Source organism: Erythrolamprus reginae, chromosome 5, assembly GCF_031021105.1.
Source record: "Erythrolamprus reginae isolate rEryReg1 chromosome 5, rEryReg1.hap1, whole genome shotgun sequence".
NCBI lineage: Eukaryota > Metazoa > Chordata > Lepidosauria > Squamata > Dipsadidae > Erythrolamprus > Erythrolamprus reginae.
This window is the reverse complement of record NC_091954.1, coordinates 114,233,067-114,256,650: the sequence shown is the minus strand read 5'-3', so window position 1 is coordinate 114,256,650 and position 23,584 is coordinate 114,233,067. Positions and strand designations below refer to the sequence as shown.

The 23,584-nt window shown below is 43.2% G+C and overlaps 1 protein-coding gene across 1 annotated transcript in view; it reads right to left on the bottom strand.

Moving 5' to 3' along the window:
• The window catches only part of CAPN10 (calpain 10), a 31,358-nt gene extending 9,501 nt beyond the window's left edge, over nt 1–21,857 (bottom strand). The window contains exons 1-10 of the mRNA XM_070753775.1: nt 21,702–21,857; nt 19,897–19,993; nt 18,793–18,997; nt 16,067–16,198; nt 13,078–13,274; nt 10,304–10,521; nt 8,168–8,309; nt 6,465–6,631; nt 5,528–5,811; nt 99–301 (exon numbers count right to left, since the gene is read on the bottom strand). Coding sequence (XP_070609876.1) covers nt 99–301; nt 5,528–5,811; nt 6,465–6,631; nt 8,168–8,309; nt 10,304–10,521; nt 13,078–13,274; nt 16,067–16,198; nt 18,793–18,936 — 1,487 coding nt within the window. The 5' untranslated portion in view covers nt 18,937–18,997; nt 19,897–19,993; nt 21,702–21,857. The remainder of the gene's footprint in view (nt 1–98; nt 302–5,527; nt 5,812–6,464; nt 6,632–8,167; nt 8,310–10,303; nt 10,522–13,077; nt 13,275–16,066; nt 16,199–18,792; nt 18,998–19,896; nt 19,994–21,701) is intronic.
• Between the last annotated feature and the right edge of the window lie 1,727 nt (nt 21,858–23,584).

Below are 23,584 nucleotides of genomic sequence, written 5' to 3'. Positions count from 1 at the left end.
TTTGGGCTGCATTGCACCTGGAAGTGAAGGACCACAGATTTCAAAGGGTCCACCAATCTCTCTTCCCAATTCCACCCACCCCACCTGGCTGGAGGTACCTGAGAGAAATTCTCCCACTGGAGAAAACCCGGAGCAGGAAGTTTCCTTCCGTATTATTCAGGAAAGTGCTGGGAACGACCAGGTAGTAACCAGGGGAAAGCTCACAATGAAGATGGACCTCTCGGTTGAAGGAATGACACGCCGTGCTCGCAACGGGGGGCGCAGAGAGCGTCTTGGGGAGGTTGAACTGTTTCTTCTCAATCTGGAAGACAAGAGAGCAGCATGGGCCTGGATACAGGAAGTCCTCGACTTACAACAATTCATTTAGTGTAGCCGTGTCAAAACTCGATTTCATTGAGGGCCGCATCAGGGCTGTGTTTGACCTCGGAGATCTGTTTGTGTGTTAGAATAAAGCCTTACTTGGTATCGGACCAGATTACTTACAGGACCGCCTTGTGCCACATGGGTTAGGTCCCACTGAGTTGGTCTTCTCCAGGTCCCGTCAACTAGACAATGTCGTTTGGCGGAGCCTAGGGGAAGAGTCTTCTCTGTGGGGGCCCCGGCCCCCTGGAATCAGCTCCTCCCAGAGATTCGTACTGCCCCCACCCTCCTCGCCTTCTCTAAGAGCCTTAAGACTCATTTATGTCACCAGACTTGGGCCCATTAGATCTTGACCCTGGCCAACAAACGATTGTATGGTTGCTGTACAAATGGGTGTGATTAATTTTAATATAACTAGATATTTTAGATAGTTATGTAATTTTAATTTAATTGGATTTGATCTTATTGTAATCTACGAGTTTACGCAGAGGGGCGGCATACAAATTTAATAAATACTAATACTAATACTAATAATAATAATACTGTTTTTATATGTTGAAAGGCACCCCGAGTCTTCAGAGAGGGGCGGCATAGAAATCCAAAAAAACAAAGAAAAAACATTCATGACTGGTTAGTTTCTCTAAGTAAATAAACTAACTGAAAAAATTAAAAAGGAATTAAGAGAAACGGGCAAAGTTGCAAATTTATTTATTTATTTATTTATTTTATTACTTAGATTTGTATGCCGCCCCTCTCCGAAGACTCGGGGCGGCTCACAACATGTAAAAACAAATCATAAGCAATCAGACAAATTTAAAATATTTAAATATTTAAAAAAACCCATATGCTAACAGACACACACACAGACATACCATGCATAAATTAAACGTGCCCAGGGGGAGATGTTTCAGTTCCCCCATGCCTGACGGCAAAGGTGGGTTTTAAGGAGTTTACGGAAGGCAGGAAGAGTAGGGGCAGTTCTAATCTCCGGGGGGAGTTGGTTCCAGAGGGCCGGGGCCGCCACAGAGAAGGCTCTTCCCCTGGGGCCCGCCAACCGACATTGTTTAGTTGACGGGACCCGGAGAAGGCCCACTCTGTGGGACCTAATCGGTCGCTGGGATTCGTGCGGCAGGAGGCGGTCTCGGAGATATTCTGGTCCGATGCCATGAAGGGCTTTAAAGGTCATAACCAACACTTTGAATTGTGACCGGAAATTGATCGGCAACCAATGCAGACTGCGGAGTGATGGTGAAACATGGGCATACCTAGGTAGGCCCATGACTGCTCTCGCAGCTGCATTTTGCACGATCTGAAGTTTCCGAACACTTTTCAAAGGTAGCCCCATGTAGAGAGCATTACAGTAGTCGAACCTCGAGGTGATGAGGGCATGAGTGACTGTGAGCAATGAGTCCCGGTCCAGATAGGGCCGCAACTGGTGCACCAGGCGAACCTGGGCAAACGCCCCCCTCGCCACAGCTGAAAGATGTTGTTCTAATGTGAGCTGTGGATCGAGGAGGACGCCCAAGTTGCGGACCCTCTCTGAGGGGGTCAATAATTCCCCCCCCAGGGTGATGGACGGACAGATGGGATTGTCCTTGGGAGGCAGAACCCACAGCCACTCCGTCTTATCCGGGTTGAGCTTGAGTCTGTTGACACCCATCCAGGCCCCAACAGCCTCCAGGCACCGGCACATCACTTCCACCGCTTCGTTGACTGGGCATGGGGTGGAGATGTAAATCTCCCTGATGGGGAGGCTTGCAACAATAAAGATGGATATCTTACCTAAAATTGTCTTTCTATTCCAGATCATCCCAATAAAATTAGATCAAGGATATTTTAGGAATCTAAACAAAATAATAAGTAAATTCACTTGGCAACAAAAAAAAGAATTAGGATAAAAATGCTTCAAGAAGCAAAAGACAAGGGGATTTGTATTTTATATATATTTTATATAAGTTTTTATATATTTTATTATTAGATTTGTTCCATTGTTATAGAAACATAAAAACATAGAACACTGATGGCAGAAAAAGACCTCATGATCTATCTAGTCTGCCCTTATACTATTTTCTGTATTTTATCTTAGGATGGATCTGTGTTTATCCCAGGCATGTTTAAATTCCGTTACTGTGGATTTACCAACCACGTCTGCTAGAAGTTTGTTCCAAGGATCTACACTCTTTCATTAAAATAATATTTTCTCATGTTGCTTTTGATCTTTCCCCCAACTATATATATACTGTTATACTGTTTTTATTACTGTTGTGAGCCGCCCCGAGTCTTTGGAGAGGGGCGGCATACAAATCTAATAAATTGAATTGAATTGAATTTGGTTTACCAGATTGGAGGGAATATTATCAGGCGGCAGTTCTTACATGGGCAAAAGAATGGATTAAACTGGAGAATACAAGAGTACTAGAATTTGAAGGACATGACCTACAAGATGGTTGGCATTCCTTTCTATGGGATGACAAACACAAATCAAACTGTTACTTTTCAGGACATTACATAAGAAAATTAATATTGAATGTTTGTTTGTTTGTTGATTGATTTGATTTGTATGCCGCCCCTCTCCGGAGACTCGGGGCGGCTAACAGCAATAGTAAGACAGCGTATAACAATAATCCAATACTAAAAACAATTAAAACCCATTATAATAAAAAACCAAACATACATACAGACATACCATGCATAAAATTGTAAAGGCCTAGGAGGAAAGGGTATCTCAATTCCCCTATGCCTGGCGGCAGAGGTGGGTTTTAAGTAGCTTACGAAAGGCAAGGAGGGTGGGGGCCATTCTAATCTCTGGGGGGAGTTGATTCCAGAGGGCCGGGGCTGCCACAGAGAAGGCTCTTCCCCTGGGTCCCGCCAAGCGGCATTGTTTAGTTGACGGGACCCGGAGAAGGCCCACTCTGTGGGACCTAACTGGTTGCTGGGATTCGTGCAGCAGAAGGCGGTCCCTGAGATAATCTGGTCCGATGCCATGAAGGGCTTTATAGGTCATAACCAACACTTTGAATTGTGACCGGAAACTGATCGGCAACCAATGCAGACTGCGGAGTGTTGGTGTAACATGGGCATTTTTGGAAAAGCCCATGATTGCTCTCGCAGCTGCATTCTGCATGATCTGAAGTGGATGAACATTAAAAAACAAATGTATAGAGGCATTTCCCATTTTTTTTCACCATTAGAAGCCTATGTACATCCTACATTTTAAAAATTCGGCAAAATTATAACCCACAAAGAACCGATATAAAAGAAGAAGAATTGCTAAAAACTAGATTAGAACTATGGGACGAAGGGATATATCCAGAGCGGTGGGAGTACCTCCAGATAAAGTTGAGATATGAAAGGGACAAGAAAGATCGTGGGATAGAGAAAAGAACAATACTAGATAAAATATTACTAGGAAAGGATGAAAAATCAATTGCAAAACTGTACCGATATCTGTTAAATTACAAAATAGAAGAGGAATAGTTAATCAGTGGAACAGCTTGTCTCCAGAAGTTGTGAATGCTCCAACACTGGAGGTTTTTAAGCAGATGTTGGATAACCATTTGTATGAAGTAGTGTAGTTTCCTGCCTAAGCAGAGGGTTGGACTAGAAGACCGCCAAATTCCCTTCCAACTCTGTTGTTGTTATTATTATTATTACTGGCCCATGGTCCTCCCCAAACCCCACAAGCCAAATTCATTCAGAGAATTTAATGAGTGACCCAAATGAACTTGCGTTCTTTCGATGCTGCTTTTGCCATTTTTATTTTCTCATAAAAAGTCCATTAAGGGAGAAAAGAGGGACTTGTTGCTCGACAACATTTCATTTCATGCAAGGAACCAGTCAACTTCCAGCACCTTCAATTTTGCAAGGCCAACCTCAGGTGAGGGGAGAAAAGGCCAAATCTGCAGGTGGTATAAAGCCCCATTTGCCCAGATCTCTGAAATTGTTTGGATTTGCTCCACGGAAAAAAATAGACAGCCCTGGGGACAGGTAGGAAGTAGGTAACAGAACACAGGTGTTGTGGTTGGCTCTGGGCCAGCTCCTGCAACGGGGAATTTGGATGTTGGCTTAGGAGAGTCCTCAGGTTCCCAGAGACTTGTCTTACTGCCATCAGCTTCAGACAGTGAGGATTCCTTGCCAAGGTTAGACGCTGGGGAAGAAGATGAATCATCAGATAGATAGAGAGATGGATGCAGCCAGCCCGTTAGTTAATGTTGTGGTTCGCTCTGGCCCAGCTCCTGCCCCAAGGACTGTGGAGGTGGGGGAGACATCCACATGCTGCAGGCCTGTTTTGCCCCCGGTGGAATCTGATGATGAAGGCTCCTCTGACCAAGAAGACATGAGTGACAGGGAGGAGGAAAGTGTGGCAGACAGCTCAGAAGGAGATCAATTATCTCTCTCCTCCTTGGATTCAGAACAAGAGTTAATGATACAGCCACGCATGCAGAGAGCGATGCATAGGCAGCAACAACTGAGAGATTATTATCAAAGAAAATGAGGCCACCTGTGGTTGGGTGGGGCTGTGGTAATTAGTATAAATAGCAGCCTGTGGGTTTGGCCATTGTGGACGATTATCTGATCGTTGTGTTTCGTGACTGCTTTACTGACTTTGACCTTTTGTGTACTGATTTTTCCCACTTTGAAACTAACCCAGAGCAAAGTGTGTTTCACTTTGTGAAAGAAGAAGGACTGTGAATGGCCTCACAGCTGCAAGACAAGTATCTCAGAACTGATAAGGGACTTGTATCAATTACCAGTTTGTTTGGAGACGAGGGCTCTTTGCTATACCAAAAGAGGGCTTGGTTTAAGTGAATTTTCATTATAAAGAACATTGTTTTGAATTTTCAAACGTGTGTGTGTGTCTGAAATTTGTACCTGTGAATTTTGGGGAGGAGTCTACCAAAGAGCCCGACAGAACAGTTAATGACCCCATCCTATGCCCACCCACCTGGGCGGAAGCGGAAGGAGGACTGCCACGCTGGCACAATCTGAGTGCGCAATGCCACAATTTTGTGGGTGGGGGAAAAGGGATGTGAACTTTCAACTGAGTGGGAAATTTGGATTCAGGTTCCCCAGTGTAGGTGTCAGGATGGCTCTGGAAATACATTGGGAGGACTTTGACTCGGACGCTAATTTAGTTCGGATGTTACCTGGAACCTTGACATCCTACCTTCCATATGTGCAAGCCCACAGCATGGTAATTCTTCCCTCGGACGCTATCCACCAAGGAAGGGTCGGCTTCCGGGAGGCGAGGCCAGGCGCGAATCCTGCCAGCCCAATCCGTGCTGTACTTCCGGGGCTTCTGCAGGAGGGCAATGCACAGCTCGCTCTGCTCGCAGACTCTCAGCCAGAATTTGGGGTTGGTGGGGAAAGTGCTGTTGTTACGGCAACCTCCCGCCGACTGCCCTCGCACCCAGGACCCGTACAGCTTCTGCGTGTGGCTCAGCACTCTGTCTAAACGGGAAGGGGGGGAAAGAACAACACTCGTTATGGCTCTCCTGCTAGCGGAGAGGAACAAAACTTTTTAATATTTAAAAAATATTTAATATTAATTATCAATATTAATATTCTGAAGCATTTCAAGTCACGAAACCTTTCACAAATTGTCAGCAAAATTGTTAGAATATTGATGGCTGGGAGAGCTGGTGGTAACAAGGTCGAGTCTGTGCCGAGAATCGAAACTGAATACTTAAGCTTACGGCTGGGCGTGGCTCACTCCTCTCTGCACTCTCTCACTCTGAGCGGTGCTGAAATGAAACTAACTGTTCTCAGCTTAAAAACGCAGCTTGAAAACGGGGCAGCACTCAAGCGCCACTCAAAGACTGGTGAGCTGAGCTGCCGTTTACCTCAGCTGAGGCACAGCAATCCACTCTGCCACGCGAATTGGTTGAGCTTAAAAAGAAGGGAATATAGGACAGGGAACGGCGGGAGCGGGAATGGCAGAGGCAGGGCCAACCTGAGGTAATATTTGCTACTTCTCCGAACTCCTCAAAAAGGCCACTACCAGTTCGCCCGAACCGGTCAAAACCGGCTGAATACTACCTCAGCTTGTATTTTGCAAAAAAGGTATTTTCTTTTAAAACTGGCTCTTTCCTGTCACCACATACCAGTGTAAAGGCTCTGAAGTTGTCCTTCTTCGGTGACAGGATATCCGGTAATAACCTCATCAAATTCTGTGAAAAATTCCTCTTCTTCAGCCCAAAAGTCTCCTTCCTGTAGCTGGGATAAAAGTTCGGCGGCCACCACAGGATCCAGCTGATTCCATCCTGGCCCTCTGAAGACCAGAATAACAGGGAATGAATGAGGGTGAAAAAAAGAAATGGTGGCAGCACTAAATGCTAATGTAACACAAATCTAAGATAGTTCATAGTTTATATTATTTTATATGGGAAAACTATTTTTATCAGGTAAAGAGCTTAAATTGTCGCATGTTGTTTTTACCACTGTTGTTAGCCGCCCTGAGTCTACGGAGAGGGGCGGCATACAAATCCAATAAATTAAAATAAATTAAATAAATAAATAAAATAAATGCTGGAGTGAGGGGAATTTCTTTTCTCCCCATAAATAATGAAGGATATGGGATTTATAGAATGCTAGATACTGAAGGATACATGCATAGAGTAAAACATGGGATTCCAGGAGATATTCGGAAGATAGGAGTAATTATTCAGTCATACAAGACAGATACATTAAAGTGTATAAAACAGTGTTTACTTTAGAAATAGCACAGCCAAGTTAAACAGTCCGGTCATACACATTCAAATCAGTCAATATCTCTCAATTGCATTGGCATCCTTCAGTCTCGAAAGACCATGGCATCATGCTCTGGATTCCCTAGATACAATAATAATAATACAAGCCTGTCTTTGTCTTACATATCAGATGTACATTACAGCTTGCAAATACATCAAACTATCATCAAACACACAGAGCTTACTACATCAGTCACAGTGAATCAGCAGAAAGAACAGAGAGAGAGAATCATGCTTTCTGGCTCCCTCTTATGGCAATTTGCAACACTACCTCTTAAAGCTATAGTTCTTCAATACATACAAGCATTCATTGTTAGCTTGCTTATATCAGAGTGTCCAGGGGGTAAGCATTTTGAAATTCCCTGATATTTCCCTGTAACTTGTGATCTAGTTAAGGCACAGTGGTAGATGACATCATACCAAATGGCAAAGCCGTGGAGAAATATCGGTAGCTGAGGAAGTAAGTAGTTGCCACAGTTATGCTCATTTTTGCTCGACTCTGCCAGGCAGCGCAATCCTTTTTTTTTTTTACATGGTTTTTTTACATGATTTTCCCGACTTTAAAATTTTTAATACAGTTCGTTTTTTCCCCCTGATTTATTCTGGGTTTTTTTTCATGAATTCCCTGATAATCCTCAGACATTTATTTATTTATTTATTTATTCTATTTTTTTATGCCTCCCTTCTCCTTAGACTCAGGGCGGCTTACAACATGTTTGCAATAGCACTTTTTAACAGAGCCAGCATACTGCTCCCCACAATCCGGGTCCTCATTTTACCCACCTTGGAAGGATGGAAGGCTGAGTCAACTTTGAGCCGGTGATGAGATTTGAACTGCTGACCTGCAGATCTAGTAGTCTGTTTTAGTGGCCTGCAGTACTGCACTCTACCCACTGCACCAACTCGGCTCAATTTCCCGAACTGCCGATTTCCCTGACAATTCCCTGTTTTCCAGGTTTGCTGGACACCCTGTTATATATTGCAAACCCAACTGTCTTGTACATAGTACTAACAGAAACACTACTGTAGATGCTGGAGTCAACGTATGACCGACTCACCCTTCCCTCCAGGGGCCTTTCCAACAGCGCCTCCCCCAAGGATTCCGGATCCGCAGCAGGATGGTCTCTTTCCTGGACACCTTGGAAAGATCCTGCATGTCAACCACAATGAAGGCATGGAATTCTCCCAGCTGGCTGGTCCCTGGAATGCAAAAAACAGATGAAGTAGGTAGGTAGCTGCCGTTTTGTCCAATTTCTGAGAGCTTAAATTAGGCACACCACTTTATTATTTATTTATTTATTTATTAATCAGATTTGTATGCCGCCCCACTCCGCAGACTCGGGGCGGCTCACAGCAATAATAGTACAATGTAAACAAATCTAATATTTAAGTTAATTTAAAAACCCCAATTTAGAAACCAATCATACATACAAACATACCATGCATAAATTGTAGAAGCCTAGGGGGAGGGAAAGTGTCAATTCCCCCATGCCTGACGCCAGAGGTGGGTTTTAAGGAGCTTACGAAAGGCAAGGAGGGTGGGGGCAACTCTGATATCTGGGGGGAGTTCGTTCCAAAGGGTCGGGGCCGCCACAGAGAAGGCTCTTCCCCTGGGTCCCGCCAAACGACGTTTAGTTGACGGGACCCAGAGAAGGCCAACTCTGTGGGACCTAACTGGTCGCTTGGATTCGTGCGGCAGAAGGCAGTCCCGGAGATATTCTGGCCCGATGCCATGAAGGGGTTTATAGGTCATAACCAACACTTTGAATTGTGACCGGAAATTGATCGGCAACCAATGCAGACTGCGGAGTGTTGGTGTAACATGGGCATACCTAGGGAAGCCTATGATTGCTCTCGCAGCTGCATTCTGCACGATCTGAAGTTTCCGAACACTCTTCAAAGGTAGCCCCATGTAGAGAGCATTACAGTAGTCAAACCTCAAGGTGATGAGGGCATGAGTGACTATGAGCAGTGACTCCCGGTCCAAATAGGGCCGCAACTGGTGCACCAGGTGGACCTGGGCAAATGCCCCCCTTGCCACAGCCGAAAGATGTTTCTCTAATGTGAGCTGTGGATCGAGGAGGACGCCCAAGTTGCGGACCCTCTCTGAGGGGGTCAATAATTCACCCCCCCAGGGTGATGGACGGACAGATGGGATTGTCCTTGGGAGGCAAAACCCACAGCCACTCCGTCTTATCAGGGTTGAGTTTGAGTCTGTTGACACCCATCCAGACCCCAACAGCCTCCAGGCACCGGCACATCACTTCCACTGCTTCATTGACTGGACAAGGGGTGGAGATGTAGAGCTGGGTATCATCTGGGAAGCCAGGCAACGGTAGTGAGACTGTCCACTTAGGAAGCAACACTGATTGACAGTTAATGTCACATGCTGTTGTGCAAATTCAACTTTGTACAAAACCAAGTATTCAATGAGAACATTTCATTCATTCAGATCTAGCATGTGTTCTTTGAGTGTTCCCTTTATTTATTTTTTTGAGCAATATATATTTTGATACTGTTGTATATACTCCTGTTCAGTTTGAAGATTCTGATTCAGATAGTGTTTATGAATTAGTGGCAGGTCCTGATTTACAGGCAGCAGAGCAAGGAGGAGGCCAGCCACAGGACGTTTCTATGAGCCCAGACTCCAGTGAAGAAGAGACAGATAATAGATGGGTAAATCCGCATTTCAGACATTTACAAAGACGAAGGGAACAAGTGTCAGGGAATAAATATTAAGGGAGGAACGGGTTAATTACTTTAGTGATTAATTCGTCACGTCCGGATGCCAGGAGAGAAGAAGGGCGGAGTTTTCAATGTTGCTATAAATTCAATGGATGTGCCACGATGCGGCTGTGAAGTAAGCTATGCCTTTTTTATGTATTTTAACAGTTGCTTTTATTACACTGGACTAATGCTGCCTAGCCATAAATCTTAAGATAAGGGAGGAGAGCTGGAAGGATGTTTTTTATGCTTTTTATCACTAAGGAATGAGATGAAAGTGTTTGCCTGCACATGACGTAGTTTGATAACAGAGGAGATAAGGAATAAAGATTATTTTTTTTGCTTTATAAATCTCTGTATTCAGCGAGCCTTATTTCCAATTAACCAAGGTTCTAGCCAGAAACCAGAACAGATACACAACTTTCCACGAGACTAAAAATGAGGCTCTGTAAAAATTCTCCTTCCCCTACCTTGCCGCGAACTGAAGACGGAGCAGCTCATGACACACTTCTCCTTCAGGTTCATCAACCGTCTGAACACCGTCTTCTCCAAGACTTTGCCAGCCCGCTCTCGCTCAGGATTTTGGCTCAGGTCTTTCAGGGACCAGCGTTCCGCAAGGCCTCCAGTCAAGTCGACGAGGGCATCGGCTACTTGGCCTGCCCAGAGCTGCTCATAAGATCCATGAACCCTGAAAGGAGAATGATCCAAGCACGGCTAGTCCTCAACGTACGACCACAATTGAGCCCAACATGTACCGTATTTTGCGAGTATAAGACACACCTAAAGAGGCTGAAAATTCAGGTGCGTCTCATACTCTGAATGCAGCTTTTCTCGAAGCTTTTTTTTCCAGCCCTAACTAGGTGCTAACGATCTTCCCAGCTCTTACCTTGCAGGTTCTTTCATTGTTATTCTTTGTGAAGAATGTTTTCCAAGCCCTAAGTCTTTGCAGGGTTTTTTTCATTGCTCTAACTTATTGAAGCTGACTGTAGATCTGAAGGTCAGCGGTTCAAATCTCATCACTGGCTCAAGGTTGACTCAGCCTTCCATCCTTCCGAGGTGGGTAAAATGAGGATTGTGGGGGCAATATGCTGGCTCTGTTAAAAAGTGCTATTGCTAACATGTTGTAAGCCGCCCTGAGTCTAAGGAGAAGGGCGGCATAAAAATTGAATAAATAAATAAAATAAATAAATTACTCCAAATGTTTCTTTTCAGCCCTAACCAGGTGCTAACAATGTTCCCAGCTTTTACCGGCTTGCAAACTTTTTCATTGTTACTCTTTGCGAAGAATGTTTTCCAAGCCCTAAGTCTTTGCAGATTTTTTTCCATTGCTCTACTTGCGAAGAATGTTTCTCTCCAGCCCTAACGAGGTGCTAATGATTTTCCCAGCTCTTACTGGCTTGCAAAGCTCTTTCATTGTCACTCTTGATCCTCAATTTACCAACTTCGGAAGGATGGAAGGCTGAGGCAACCTTCAGCTGGTGAGGATCAAACTGCTGACAGCAGGCAGAGTGATCCTGCAATATGCATATGCACCTTGGGTGTCCAGTAAAATAATTCTATTCTATTCTTCTATTCTGTTCTATATTCTCTTCTCTTCTATATTCTATTCTACTCTATTTTCTCTTCTCTTCTCTTTTCTTCTATATTCTATTCTATTCTATATTCTCTTCTCTTCTGTTCTATATTCTATTCTATTCTGTTCTATATTCTATTCTATATTCTATTCTATTTTCTCTTCTATATTCTCTTCTATTTTTTCTCTTCTCTTTTCTTCTATATTCTATTCTATTCTATTCTATATTGTCTTCTCTTCTGTTCTATATTCTATTCTATTCTGTTCTGTTCTATATTCTATTCTATTTTCTCTTCTCTTCTCTTCTATATTCTATTCTATTCTGTTCTATACTCTATTCTATATTCTATTCTATTTTCTCTTCTCTTCTCTTTTCTTCTATATTCTATTCTATTCTATATTCTCTTCTCTTCTGTTCTATATTCTATTCTATTCTGTTCTGTTCTATATTCTCTTCTATTTTCTCTTCTCTTCTCTTCTATATTCTATTCTATTCTGTTCTATACTCTATACTCTATTCTATATTCTATTCTATTTTCTCTTCTCTTCTCTTTTCTTCTATATTCTATTCTATTCTATATTCTCTTCTCTTCTGTTCTATATTCTATTCTATTCTGTTCTGTTCTATATTCTATTCTATTTTCTCTTCTCTTCTATATTCTATTCTATTCTATTTTCTCTTCTCTTCTCTTCTGTTCTATATTCTCTTCTATTCTGTTCTATACTCTATACTCTATTCTATATTCTATTCTATTCTATTTTCTCTTCTCTTCTATATTCTATTCTATTCTGTTCTATACTCTATACTCTATTCTATATTCTATTCTATTCTATTTTCTCTTCTCTTCTATATTCTATTCTATTCTATTTTTTCTCTTTTCTTTTCTTCTATATTCTATTCTATTCTGCATTCTAACCACTGAGCCACAGCTATACTACTAATAATTAAATATTAGTAGAGAGACTGGAAGTTTTTATTTCAGAGTCAGCCTCTTGCTTCAACAATCTGGGTCCTCATTTTACTGACCTGGGAAGGGTGGTAGGCTGAGTCACGTTTGAGCAGATCAGGATCGAACTCCTGGTTGTGGGTAGACTTAGCAGGAATGTGGACAGGTTAAGTAGCTCAAAAGGGACCCTAACCTAACCCTAACCCCCTACTTTCTTGGGCTGTACAGGTAGTTCTCAACTTACAACCACAAATGGGCCCAAAATTTCTATCGCTAACCAAGAGGTTTTTATTTATTTGTTTACTCAAATTTATAAGCCGCCCTTCTCCAGTGGACTCAAGCATACAAGATAAAATAAATGCAAAATCTTTAAAAAACCCAAACATTAAAAAAAACTATTCATCCCAAATTCATCCAATATCACTAACCTATTATCAGCCGGTGTTAACACTCAATGGTCCCAGGCAAAGCCGTGTTTTTAAAGCCTTTCGAAAGGCAAGGAGGTCAAAGGGGAAGGCAGATTAACAACCTAACTAACCTAACAACTGCAGTGACCCACTGAACAACTATAGTAAGAAAAGTCATAAAATGGGGTAAAACAATGGAAAATTTAGGGTTTACAAAAGCAATGGAAAGCAATAAAAGCCATGGAAAATTTGAGGTTTACAGTAGCCGTTAAGTCGAGGACCGCCTGCAACCAGATGTGACCATGCCCATCACATACTTGGCATAAGCTTTCTCCAGCAGGGGGAGCCAAAACACGCCTTCCGTCTGGCACTGGGAGAAACAGAGTTTGCCCCCCAGGCAAGGCAGCCGGTCATCGATGGTCACCTCCACCCAGTGGCCAAACTGCCAGATACGACAAGTGAAGCAGCCACGGTATTTCTCATCCTTCCAACTGGGCTGTCCTGGAGGTATCACCTGGGATAAAGAGAGGAATCACTCAATTGGCTGGAACAGTCGTCAGTTTCCTAGATTTGACTGCTTAAGCCAGGGGTCCCCAAACTTTTTACACAAGGGGCCAGTTCACTGTCCCTCGGACTGTTGGAGGGCCGGACTATTAAAAAAAACTATGAACAAATCCTTATGCACACTGCACATACCTTATTTTAAAGTAAAAAACAAAATGGGAATGTACTATTTAGAGGGGGGGAAGAAGTCTGAAATTCATATATGTTTATGTTTTGTTTTTAATTTTCTTTTCTTAATATCTGATTGTTGGTTTTCTTGGCTTATAGAAAAATGTATAAAGAAAGAAGGAAGCACTTTGGCATAAGTTAGAAATATAATTGGTGTTGCACTTTTTGAAGGAACATTAAGGAGGCAATTTAATTAAAAGAAAATGAATGTAACTGGATGACAAAATTAGAAAAAAACCTTTTGCAACTTTTTTGATGATTGATATTAGTTACTAACAAAATACCGCATTTTATTCATAGAAAATTAGATGGAACACTGTGTTGTGTCACTCACCCGCGGGCCGGATAAATAGCCTCAGCGGGCCGCATGCGGCCCATGGGCCGTAGTTTGGGGACCGCTGGCTTAAGCCTTCCCCACCCAGCCTTTCCGAACATCCCAAGGTTCTAGACCAGTGATGGCGAACCTATGCCACGCGGAGCCATATCTGCTGGCATGCGATCTGTTGCCCGAGCTCAGCTCCAACATGCATGTGTGTGCTGGCCAGCTGATTTTTGGCTCACACAGAGGCTCTGGGAGGGCGTTTTTGGCTTCCAGAGAGCCTCCGGGGGGAGGATGAGGGAGGGTGTTTTTACTCTCCCCCGGCTCCAGGGAAGCCTTTGGATTCTGGGGAGGGTGAAACATGAGCCTACTGGGCCCACCAGAAGTTGAAAAACCGATGAAAGTGTAATAAAAGAAAAATAGAATGCAGAGAGATGGATAGATTAACATTCAAAGGGAGAAAGGAGAAACAGAATATTTTAAAACACAGGACTTGTTTTACCAATGGTTAGTTCACAGAAACAGAAGTTAAAAACTCAAATGTTTAAGAGACCAGGGATGGCGAACCTTTTTCGGCTCGGGTGCCATAGTTTCACCATCACTGAACTATATAATGAAGGTTTATTAGTATCATTTTCCCTCCTAAAAGAGAGTGGAAATGTCGGTGTCTCTTTTACACCGAATGCAGCCATTTTTGCTGTCCCAAAGCCCTGCCCCTCGCCCCCCAGAGAACTCTTGGGTGCTAGGGAATGGCAAAAATGCCTGTTTTTGCAAAAAAAATGAGCTGTTTTTTGCCCAATTTTTTGCAAAAATAGGGTGGGCTATAGCCTGTAAAGAGTTCCTGGTTACTAGGAGAAGGCAAAAAAATGCTTCAATTTTTGAGAAAAAAAATGGATGAAAAATGGCTTGTTTTTTTACAAAAAATTGGGACATTTTTGCCATCCCCCAGCACCCAAGAACTGTCTGCAGGTTCCCCAGACCCTTTGCCCACCCAATTTGTGCAAAAAAAAAAAATGGTAAAAAGTGCCACATTTTTTTTAAAAAATGGTCTGGTTTTGCCTTCTAATTACCTCATCTAGCATGTCTGGAGGAGGAATTTGGGGAGTTGAAGTCCACTAGTCTTAAAGATGTCAAGTTTGAAAACCTCTGGGTTAGGGATTAGGGGTGCAAGAGTCTTCAAACATGGCACGTTTATGGACTTCAACTCACATTCCTGAGCTAGCATGACTGGAGGAGGAATGCTGGGAGTTGAAGTCCACTAGTCTTAAAGCTGTCAAGTTTGAAGTTTGTAAAAAGTGTACATAGAAACTTAGAAAACTGACGGCAGAAAAAGACCTCATGGTCCATCTAGTCTGCCCTTATACTATTTTCTGTATTTTATCTTGGGATGGATATATGTTTATCCCAGGCATGTTTAAATTCAGTTCCTGTGGATTTACCAACCACGTCTGCTGGAAGTTTGTTCCAAGCATCTACTACTCTTTCAGTAAAATAATATTTTCTCATGTTGCTTTTGATCTTTCCCCCAACTAACTTCAGATTGTGTCCCCTTGTTCTTGTGTTCACTTTCCTATTAAAAACACTTCCGTCCTGGACCTTATTTAACCCTTTCACATATTTAAATGTTTCGATCATGTCCCCCCTTTTCCTTCTGTCCTCCAGACTATACAGATGGAGTTCATGAAGTCTTTCCTGATACGTTTTATGCTTAAGACCTTCCACCATTCTTGTAGCCCGTCTTTGGACCCGTTCAATTTTGTCAATATATTTTTGTAGGTGAGGTCTCCAGAACTGAACACAGTACTCCAAATGGGGTCTCACCAGCGCTCTATATAAGGGGATCACACTCTCCCTCTTCCTGCTTGTTATACCTCTAGCTATGCAGCCCAGCATCCTACTTGCTTTCCCTACCGCCTGACTGCACTGTTCACCCATTTTGAGACTGTCAGAAATCACTACATGGTTGTAAAAAGTATTCTGCTACACTGGTATTTTATTAAATGATACATTACTACACCATTTGGTTCAGAATACTTTTTTCCTTGTTTTCCACCTCTAAAATCTTGGTGCGTCTTATACTCCGAAAAATACGGTGACTTGTATAATTTTATTTAAATGGAGATTCCTGAAATGTGGGGCTTTGGGTGCAGGGATGCAAATGTTATTGTGGTTAAACAAAATTGAACGGAGGCAACAGGCTTCGCTTAGCAATCTGAGGGACCTGCACCCCATGTGGCAGGAGAGCCACGTTTTACCTTGGTGAGCAGGTATTTGTTTTTCTGCAAAGCGGCACAAGCACAGAGAAACCAGCAATCTCCCAGCATGCCTTGCTTGACCGGCCATTCATGTTGATTGTCCGAAAATAATCGAGGCGAAGAGCAGATCTCCTGATGGGGAAGAGAAAGAGAATTTAGGGAGGAAACATGCTACGTTTGCAATATGTTTTCCTTCCTTCCTTCCTTCCCCCATCCATCTTTTCTTTCTTTCCTTCCTCCCTCTCCATCTTTCTCCATTCTCTCTTCCTTTCCTTCCTTCTCTCCCTCCCTCTTTTCCTTTTTCTCCCTTTTTTCCTTCCTTCCTCCTTTCCTTCCTCCCTCCTGTTCCTCAGTCCCTTACCCTTCATCTCTCCATTCCTTCCTTCCTTCTCCCCTCCCTCTTTCCTTCCTTTCCTTCCTCCCTTTTTCTCCCTCTCCTTCTTTCTCCATTCCTTCTTCCTTTCCTTCCTTCTCTCCTCCTCCCTCTTTTCCCTTTTCTCCCTCCTTTTTTCCTTCCTTCCTCCTTTCCTTCCTCCCTCCTGTTCCTCAGTCCCTTACCCTTCATCTCTCCATTCCTTCCTTCCTTCTCCCCTCCCTCTTTCCTTCCTTTCCTTCCTCCCTTTTTCTCCCTCTCCTTCTTTCTCCATTCCTTCTTCCTTTCTTTCCTTCCTTCTCTCCTCCTCCCTCTTTTCCCTTTTCTCCCTCCTTTTTTCCTTCCTTCCTCCTTTCCTTCCTCCCTCTTGTTCCTCAGTCCCTTACTCTTCCTCTCTCCATTCCTTCCTTCCTTTTTTCCTCCTTCTCCTTGCTTCTGCCTCCCTCTTCTTTCTTCTTTCTTCTTTCCTTCCTCCCTCTCTCTCCCTCCCTCTCTCCCCATTCCTTCTTCCTTTCTTTTCTCCCTCTTACCTTCCCTTTTTCTTCCCTACTTCTCTCTCGTTCCTTATCTCTCTTTCCCTTCCTCTCTTCTTAAATGTATAGGCTGCCTGACTCTCAGCAAATCTAAATCTAGACAGCTAATATTGGTACAAAGAAAGATTTGTTGTTATTGTATTAGTGTACTGCACTGGCTTCTATACTATTGCTTTTATATACCGTTTCCTCCAAAATAAAGACATCCCCTGATAAGTCCAATCGAGCTTTTGAGTGCATGGCAATAAGGCCAAGCGCTTATTTCAGGGTTCAAGGAAATATAAGACAGGGTCTTATTTTCGGGGAAACAAGGACACCACTCAATTTCTCTTTAAAATGAGGCAGCCCATATACACTGCTCCAAAAAAATAAAGGGAACACTTAAACAACACAATATAACTCCAAGTAAATCAAACTTCTGAGAAATCAAACTGTCCACTTAGGAAGCAATACTGATTGACAGTCAATTTCACCTGCTGTTGCGCACATTCAAGTTTGTACAGAACAAAGTAATCAATGGGAATATTTCATTCATTCAGATCCAGGATGTGTTATTTGAGTGTTCCCTTTATTTTTTTGAGCAGTGTATTTTATAAATAAATGAAATAACAATTAAACTCATTTCTCACGACTGCATTCTCAGAGTATTTCCCTCATCTAACGTGTGTTTTTCAAAAACAAAAAGTTGGCCAAGAGGTGAGGATGTATAGTTGAACTATTAAACTATAAAACAAGAAAGTAGCCCAATCGAAGCAGGAGGGTGGGAACCAGGATTGATCTAGCATTCCAGCTGGAGAGAAAGTTGTTTGCACATTTATTCCAGGGAGCTGGTGAATTTCCTGAGCTGGAAATTCTAGGAAGATTGGATTCTAGTAAATAGTAAGGTTATCATTGTGTTTAATGAAATGCACTTAGAATTACCCCTAAAGATTTTATGCCTCTTTACAATAATCCATTTGGTGACCGTTTGAAGTTACAATATCATTGAAAAAAAGCAACTTATGACCATTGTTCAAAATTATGATGATTGCCGCACCCCTATGATGAAAATTCAGACACTTGACAAACTGACTCATATTTACAACAGGTCGAAATACCCCCGGAGTTATGTGATCCCCAATTTGCAATCTTCTGACAAGTAAGTTCAACAAGGGGAAAAAATCAGATTTACTTAAGAACCGTGTGACTAAATGAACAACTCCAGTGATTCATTGGAGGAGGGAGGAAAGGTAAGGTAAAATGAGACAAAATTCACTTATAATGACTGTCTTGCTTAGCAACAGAAACCTTGGATTCAAATTGAGGTCCTAAGTCAAGGATTACCTGTATATGAAGAGATCTTTGCAGGCACGCATTTCATTTCTGTTTTCTGCAACAGGAGTTTCCAACCTTGGCAACTTTAACACTTGCGGACTTCAACGTCCAGAATTCCTCAGCCAGATTCTGGGAGTTGAAGTTCACAACTCTTAGAATTTTTCTGGCTGAAGGATTCTGGGAGTTGAAGTCTACAAGTCTTAAGAGTTTTTCTGGCTGAGGGATTCTGGGAGTTGAAGTCCACAAGTCTTACAGTTTTTATCACTGAGGGATTCTGGGAGTTGAAGTCCACAAGTCTTAGAGATTTTCTGGCTGAGGGATTCTGGAAGTTCAAGTCCGCAAGTCTTACTTTTTCTCACTGAGGGATTCTGGGAGTTGAAGTCCACAAGTCTTAAAATTGCCAAGGTTCTAGACCCCTGTTCTAAAATATGGACAGTTCTTTCGGGCAGCTGTCCAGATAGCAAAGTGTTAGGAGTTTTACCCCACCATGATTTTCAAGAACAAACCTGAGGTCTCAGCCAGTAAATTTCTCCCTTGAACTGAGCCAGCGGAGTAGAACAGTTGAAAAAGAGAGAATCGTCACTAGCTGGAAATGCGAGGTCCTTGTATAGGTCTTCCTTTGGATCTGCCAGGACCCCGACGCCCAGCATCTTTTCCAAATCTGCAAGGACCTGCAGCCCCTTTAGAGGCAACTGGGGACACGATTTAAATCTGCAAAACATGTTAGGAGAGAGAAACTACTTTAAAATGGTGTTTTAAGAAAAGTAGGCTTGTTTTGGAAACACTCAACAGTCTTTGTTAAGAACCTGCAGTTAATATTTCATTTTTCTCTTTTTTAGATATAAACATATAATCTTTATTGACAATAAATAGGGAAGGGATACGTAAAGTGCTATTGCTAAAATGTTGTAAGCCCACCCTGAGTCTAAGGAGAAGGGCAGCATAAAAATTGAATAAATAAATAATAAATAACATAACATAACATAACATAAAATGAAATATTTTGTTTCATTTTTCTTCTTACATATTTAAAATGTGTTGGCCTTTATTTAATTGAAGAAACATGGGATAAAATTACAAATTATATAATTATATAAAACTATAAAGGACAGAGGAAGATCGATGTTCTCTACATATTTAAAATGTGCTGCCTTTTTTCTTTTAATAATAATAAATTAATTAATAATTTATTAGATTTGTATGCCGCCCCTCTCGGAGGACTCAGAGCGGCTGAAGAAAGCACAGGATAAAATGATAGAGGACAGAGGAAGATCAATCAAGAGCAAAAGAAAAAGAAACAATACAGGAGAAAAAGTCTACAAGTACAAATGTGATTTATAACTGTTTTTCACACAGCCATGGTTCATTTACCATGGGACAAAACTCACTTCGCAACTCTCTCTCTTAGCAACAGAAATGTTGGGCTCAATTTTGGTCGTACATCGAAGACTACTTGTATTTTAAAGAGGTGATGATCTTGACATTCCATTTAAAATGGCAAAATGTATCTTATGCCGTAATCCAGGGTGAAGCATGTGCTTTTTCCTTCGTAAAGTTGACACTGATTGAATTGCATCTTCTGTGGCATACAGGGGAGCTAATTTGCTTACCATGTTGGTCTTCTCTGTTCCTCATTTGTAGTTGCTAAACTCTCTGGACACCCCAGCTACATTGTGATTCATCGACAAAGAGAGCAGATAGGCAAGGCTGCAGGTAAAACACATTCATAACCAATTAAAATCAAAGAAAGAGGGAGAGAGATGGAGAGGGCTGCAAAGCACTATGAAGCGGTATGTAAGTCTACTACTACTACTACTACTATAGGGTTTCCTTCCTGAGCAGGGGGTTGGACTAGATCAGTGTTTCCCGACCTTGGCAACTTGAAGATATCAGGACTTCAACTCCCAGAATTCCCCAGCCAGCATTCTGGGAATTGAAGTCCAAATATCTTCAAGTGGGAATTGAAGTCCAAATATCTTCAAGTGGGTAGTGTTTTTAATAGGAAAGTGAACACAAGAACAAGGGGACACAATCTGAAGTTAGCAACTTCAGCAAACCACACCAACAAAATGATGTTCAACATCGACAAGAGCAAAGTCCTTCACCTAGGTAAAAAAACCTGGACACACATACAGCCTGGGAGAAACCCCTCTCAGCAGTAGCGACTGCGAAAGAGATCTCGGAGTCTTGGTGGATAATCAACTAAACATGAGTCAACAATGTGCAGCAGCAGCCAAAAAAGCCAATACAATCCTAAGATGCATCAACAGGGGAATACACTCCAAGACCAGGGAAGTCTTAATACCACTCTACTACGCCCTGGTCAGACCACACCTGGAGTACTGTGTTCAGTTCTGCTCACCACACTTCAAAAAAGACATTGAAACTCTGGAGAAGGTGCAGAAAAGAGCAACCAAAATGATCAGGGGTCTAGAAACCAAGACTTACGAAGAGAGACTGCGGGAACTGGGCATGGATAGCCTAGAGAAAAGGAGGGCCAGAGCGGACATGATTGCAGTCTACAGGTATACGAGGGGTTGCCACAGAGAGGAGGGGATCACTTTATTCTCCAGGGCACCAGAGGGCCGGACGAGGAACAACGGCTGGAAGCTGACCAAGGAGAGATTCAACCTGGAAATAAGGAAGAACTTCCTGACGGTCAGAACGATCAACCAGTGGAACAATCTACCAGCGGACGTTGTGAACTCCAACACTCTGGACATTTTTAAGAGGAAATTGGACTGCCATTTGGCTGGGGTGCTATAGGGTTCCTGTTTAGGCAGGGGGTTGGATTTGATGACCCGCATGGTCCCTTCCAACTCTAACAATAAATAAATAAATGAGAAAATATTATTTGACTGAAAGAGTAGTAGATCCTTGGAACAAACTTCCAGCAGACGTGGTCGGTAACTGAATTGAAACATGCCTGGGATAAACATATATCCATCCTAAGATAAAATACAGGAAATAGTATAAGGGCAGACTAGATGGACCATGAGGTCTTTTTCTGCCATCAATCTATGTTTTTAAGTTGCCAAGGTTGGGAAACACTGGACTAGATGACCTCCAGGGCCCCTTCCACAACTTGGTTATTCTCTTAATTCCTTTCGGCTGCGCAGGTCAGTGATCCCCCACCCCCGAAAGCTGATCGCGGTCGAGGCCCCTCCGGTCCGCACTGGCCAGCGAATGAACCCCTGCAGGACCTCGCCAAGTGTTCGATTCCCACCACCCCATAGGGATAGACTGCTCCCAGGCAAGGAGGCTCTCTTTAGAGGAGGAGCATTCTCCCCGGCTTCTGAAGCCCCTGGTTGCATCTCCTCCGACCCTCGATCCCCCCACCCCGCAATCCTGCTTCTTCCTCTCCGCTTTCCCTGCCAGACAAAGCTGGCGGCCCCCTTCCCATCCCCACGCCCACCTTTCCCCCAAAATCTCGGCGGAGGGTGGGGGTCCCTTCTCTCTCTCTCCAGGGGGACCCAAAGGCGTCCCGGTCCGCCGTCCAAGCCGCCCGTGGATGCCGCCGATGTCAAACGCCGGACGTGGTCCAAGGAACCACCTTAGCCGATTTAGGAAACTACCGCTCCCAGCTTGCAGCGGGAGCAAGGAGCCACCCCCGGCTTCCCGGCATCCTTTGCCGGAAGAGGAGAACTACGTCTCCCAGCAACCCCTTGGAGCCCCGCCCTCCCGCTTGAATTAGGCCAGGGAAGCGGGAGCGCCGCTTACTTTTGGTCAGGGCTTTTTTTTTTTTTTTCTTTATCTGTGCGCAGGCGCAGATACCGGCGTCTCAGCCGTCAACTGCTGCTTCCTTGGCCGCACGTGGCGGTTCCCAGCAGCTGCCCCACCCCCACATCGAAGGGGGGAGGAGCTCCCCAAAATTAGTCCTCCCCAGTAATTCAATAGGCAATCAGACGGGAGGGCCGGAAAAGCTCTCCCCGAAAATACAATACAGGCAGTCCTTGATCTACGACTATTCTTTTAATGACTGCTCAAAATTGCAACGAAGCGGGGAAGAGAGGGACTGTGGGGCCCCGCCTTTCCGCCTGACCGTTGCGGCATCCCCATGGCGTCACGTGATCAAACCTGGGTTGCTTGGCAACTCGTATTTCTGACAGGCCGCACCAGTTGCAGAGGCCCAGTCCTCCAGAAGTTGGGCGGCATATAAATTAAATAAATCCTGGAGTCACCTGATTTATGGCCTTCCGAGTCTCCTTAAATGTCCCATTTAGCAACATACTTTTATGTACAGGGAAAGCATCTGCACGAAGACATATTCCTCGTGTGTCCAATCACACCTGGCAAAATAAAATTCTATTCTACAATCTGTTCTATTCTACAATATCTATTCTATTCTACAATATGTTCTATAATATCCTATTCTACAATATCTATTCTATAATTTCTACTCTACAATATCTATTCTATAATTTCTATTCTACAATATCAATTATTATTATTATTATTATTATTATTATTATTATATTTGTATGCCACCCCTCTCCAAGGACTCAGTGGCTCACAATTCTATTCTACAATATCTATTCTATTACTATTCTATACATTTTGGGATCAACTGTGGTCATATGTTGAGGACTACATGTATGCCATCTTTGTAAACCACTTAGAGGGCTGTAAACTAAAGTTGTATACAAGTCTAAGTACTATTACTATTCCTTCTTTCCTCCCTCTCTTCTGCCTTCCTTCCTTCCTCCCACCAGCCAATTCCCTATTGTGCATTTACTGCAGGCTAATTCATTGCTCACTTCTAGTTCGATCCTGACCAGCTCAAGGTTGACTCAGCCTTCCGTCCTTCCGAGGTGGGTAAAATGAGGACCCAGATTGTTGCGGCCAACATGCCGATTCTGTAAACCGCTTAGGAGAGGGCTATAAAGCGCTGCGAAGTGGAATATAAGTCTAAGTGCTATTGCTATCCTACTGGGAAGGATAGCCTTTCTTAGACATAAATATAAATATAGCTGCTATTGCCTCATTTGCAGTCGCTCAACACTGGTGCCAATGTTTTAACAGCCAGGAAGGCAAATCCTCACTTCCAACAGAGGTTGGGTCCTTACCGTAAAGAGGATCCAAATCTTTGGGGCAGAAACGTGGAGTTGCACCCAATTTGCACCTCAACTGATGTGTTGCCTGTTGTGTTGTCGCTGTGAAACAAAAGCTTTTTATAAAATGCTGCTTTGAAAACAGCGGTTGGGGAAAAAAAGCAGATGTCATGCGAAGGGACTGTTGTTGAAACACGGAGTCAGGGCAGGTCATAAAAGTCAAGATGGCTGCCACACAATGCATGCA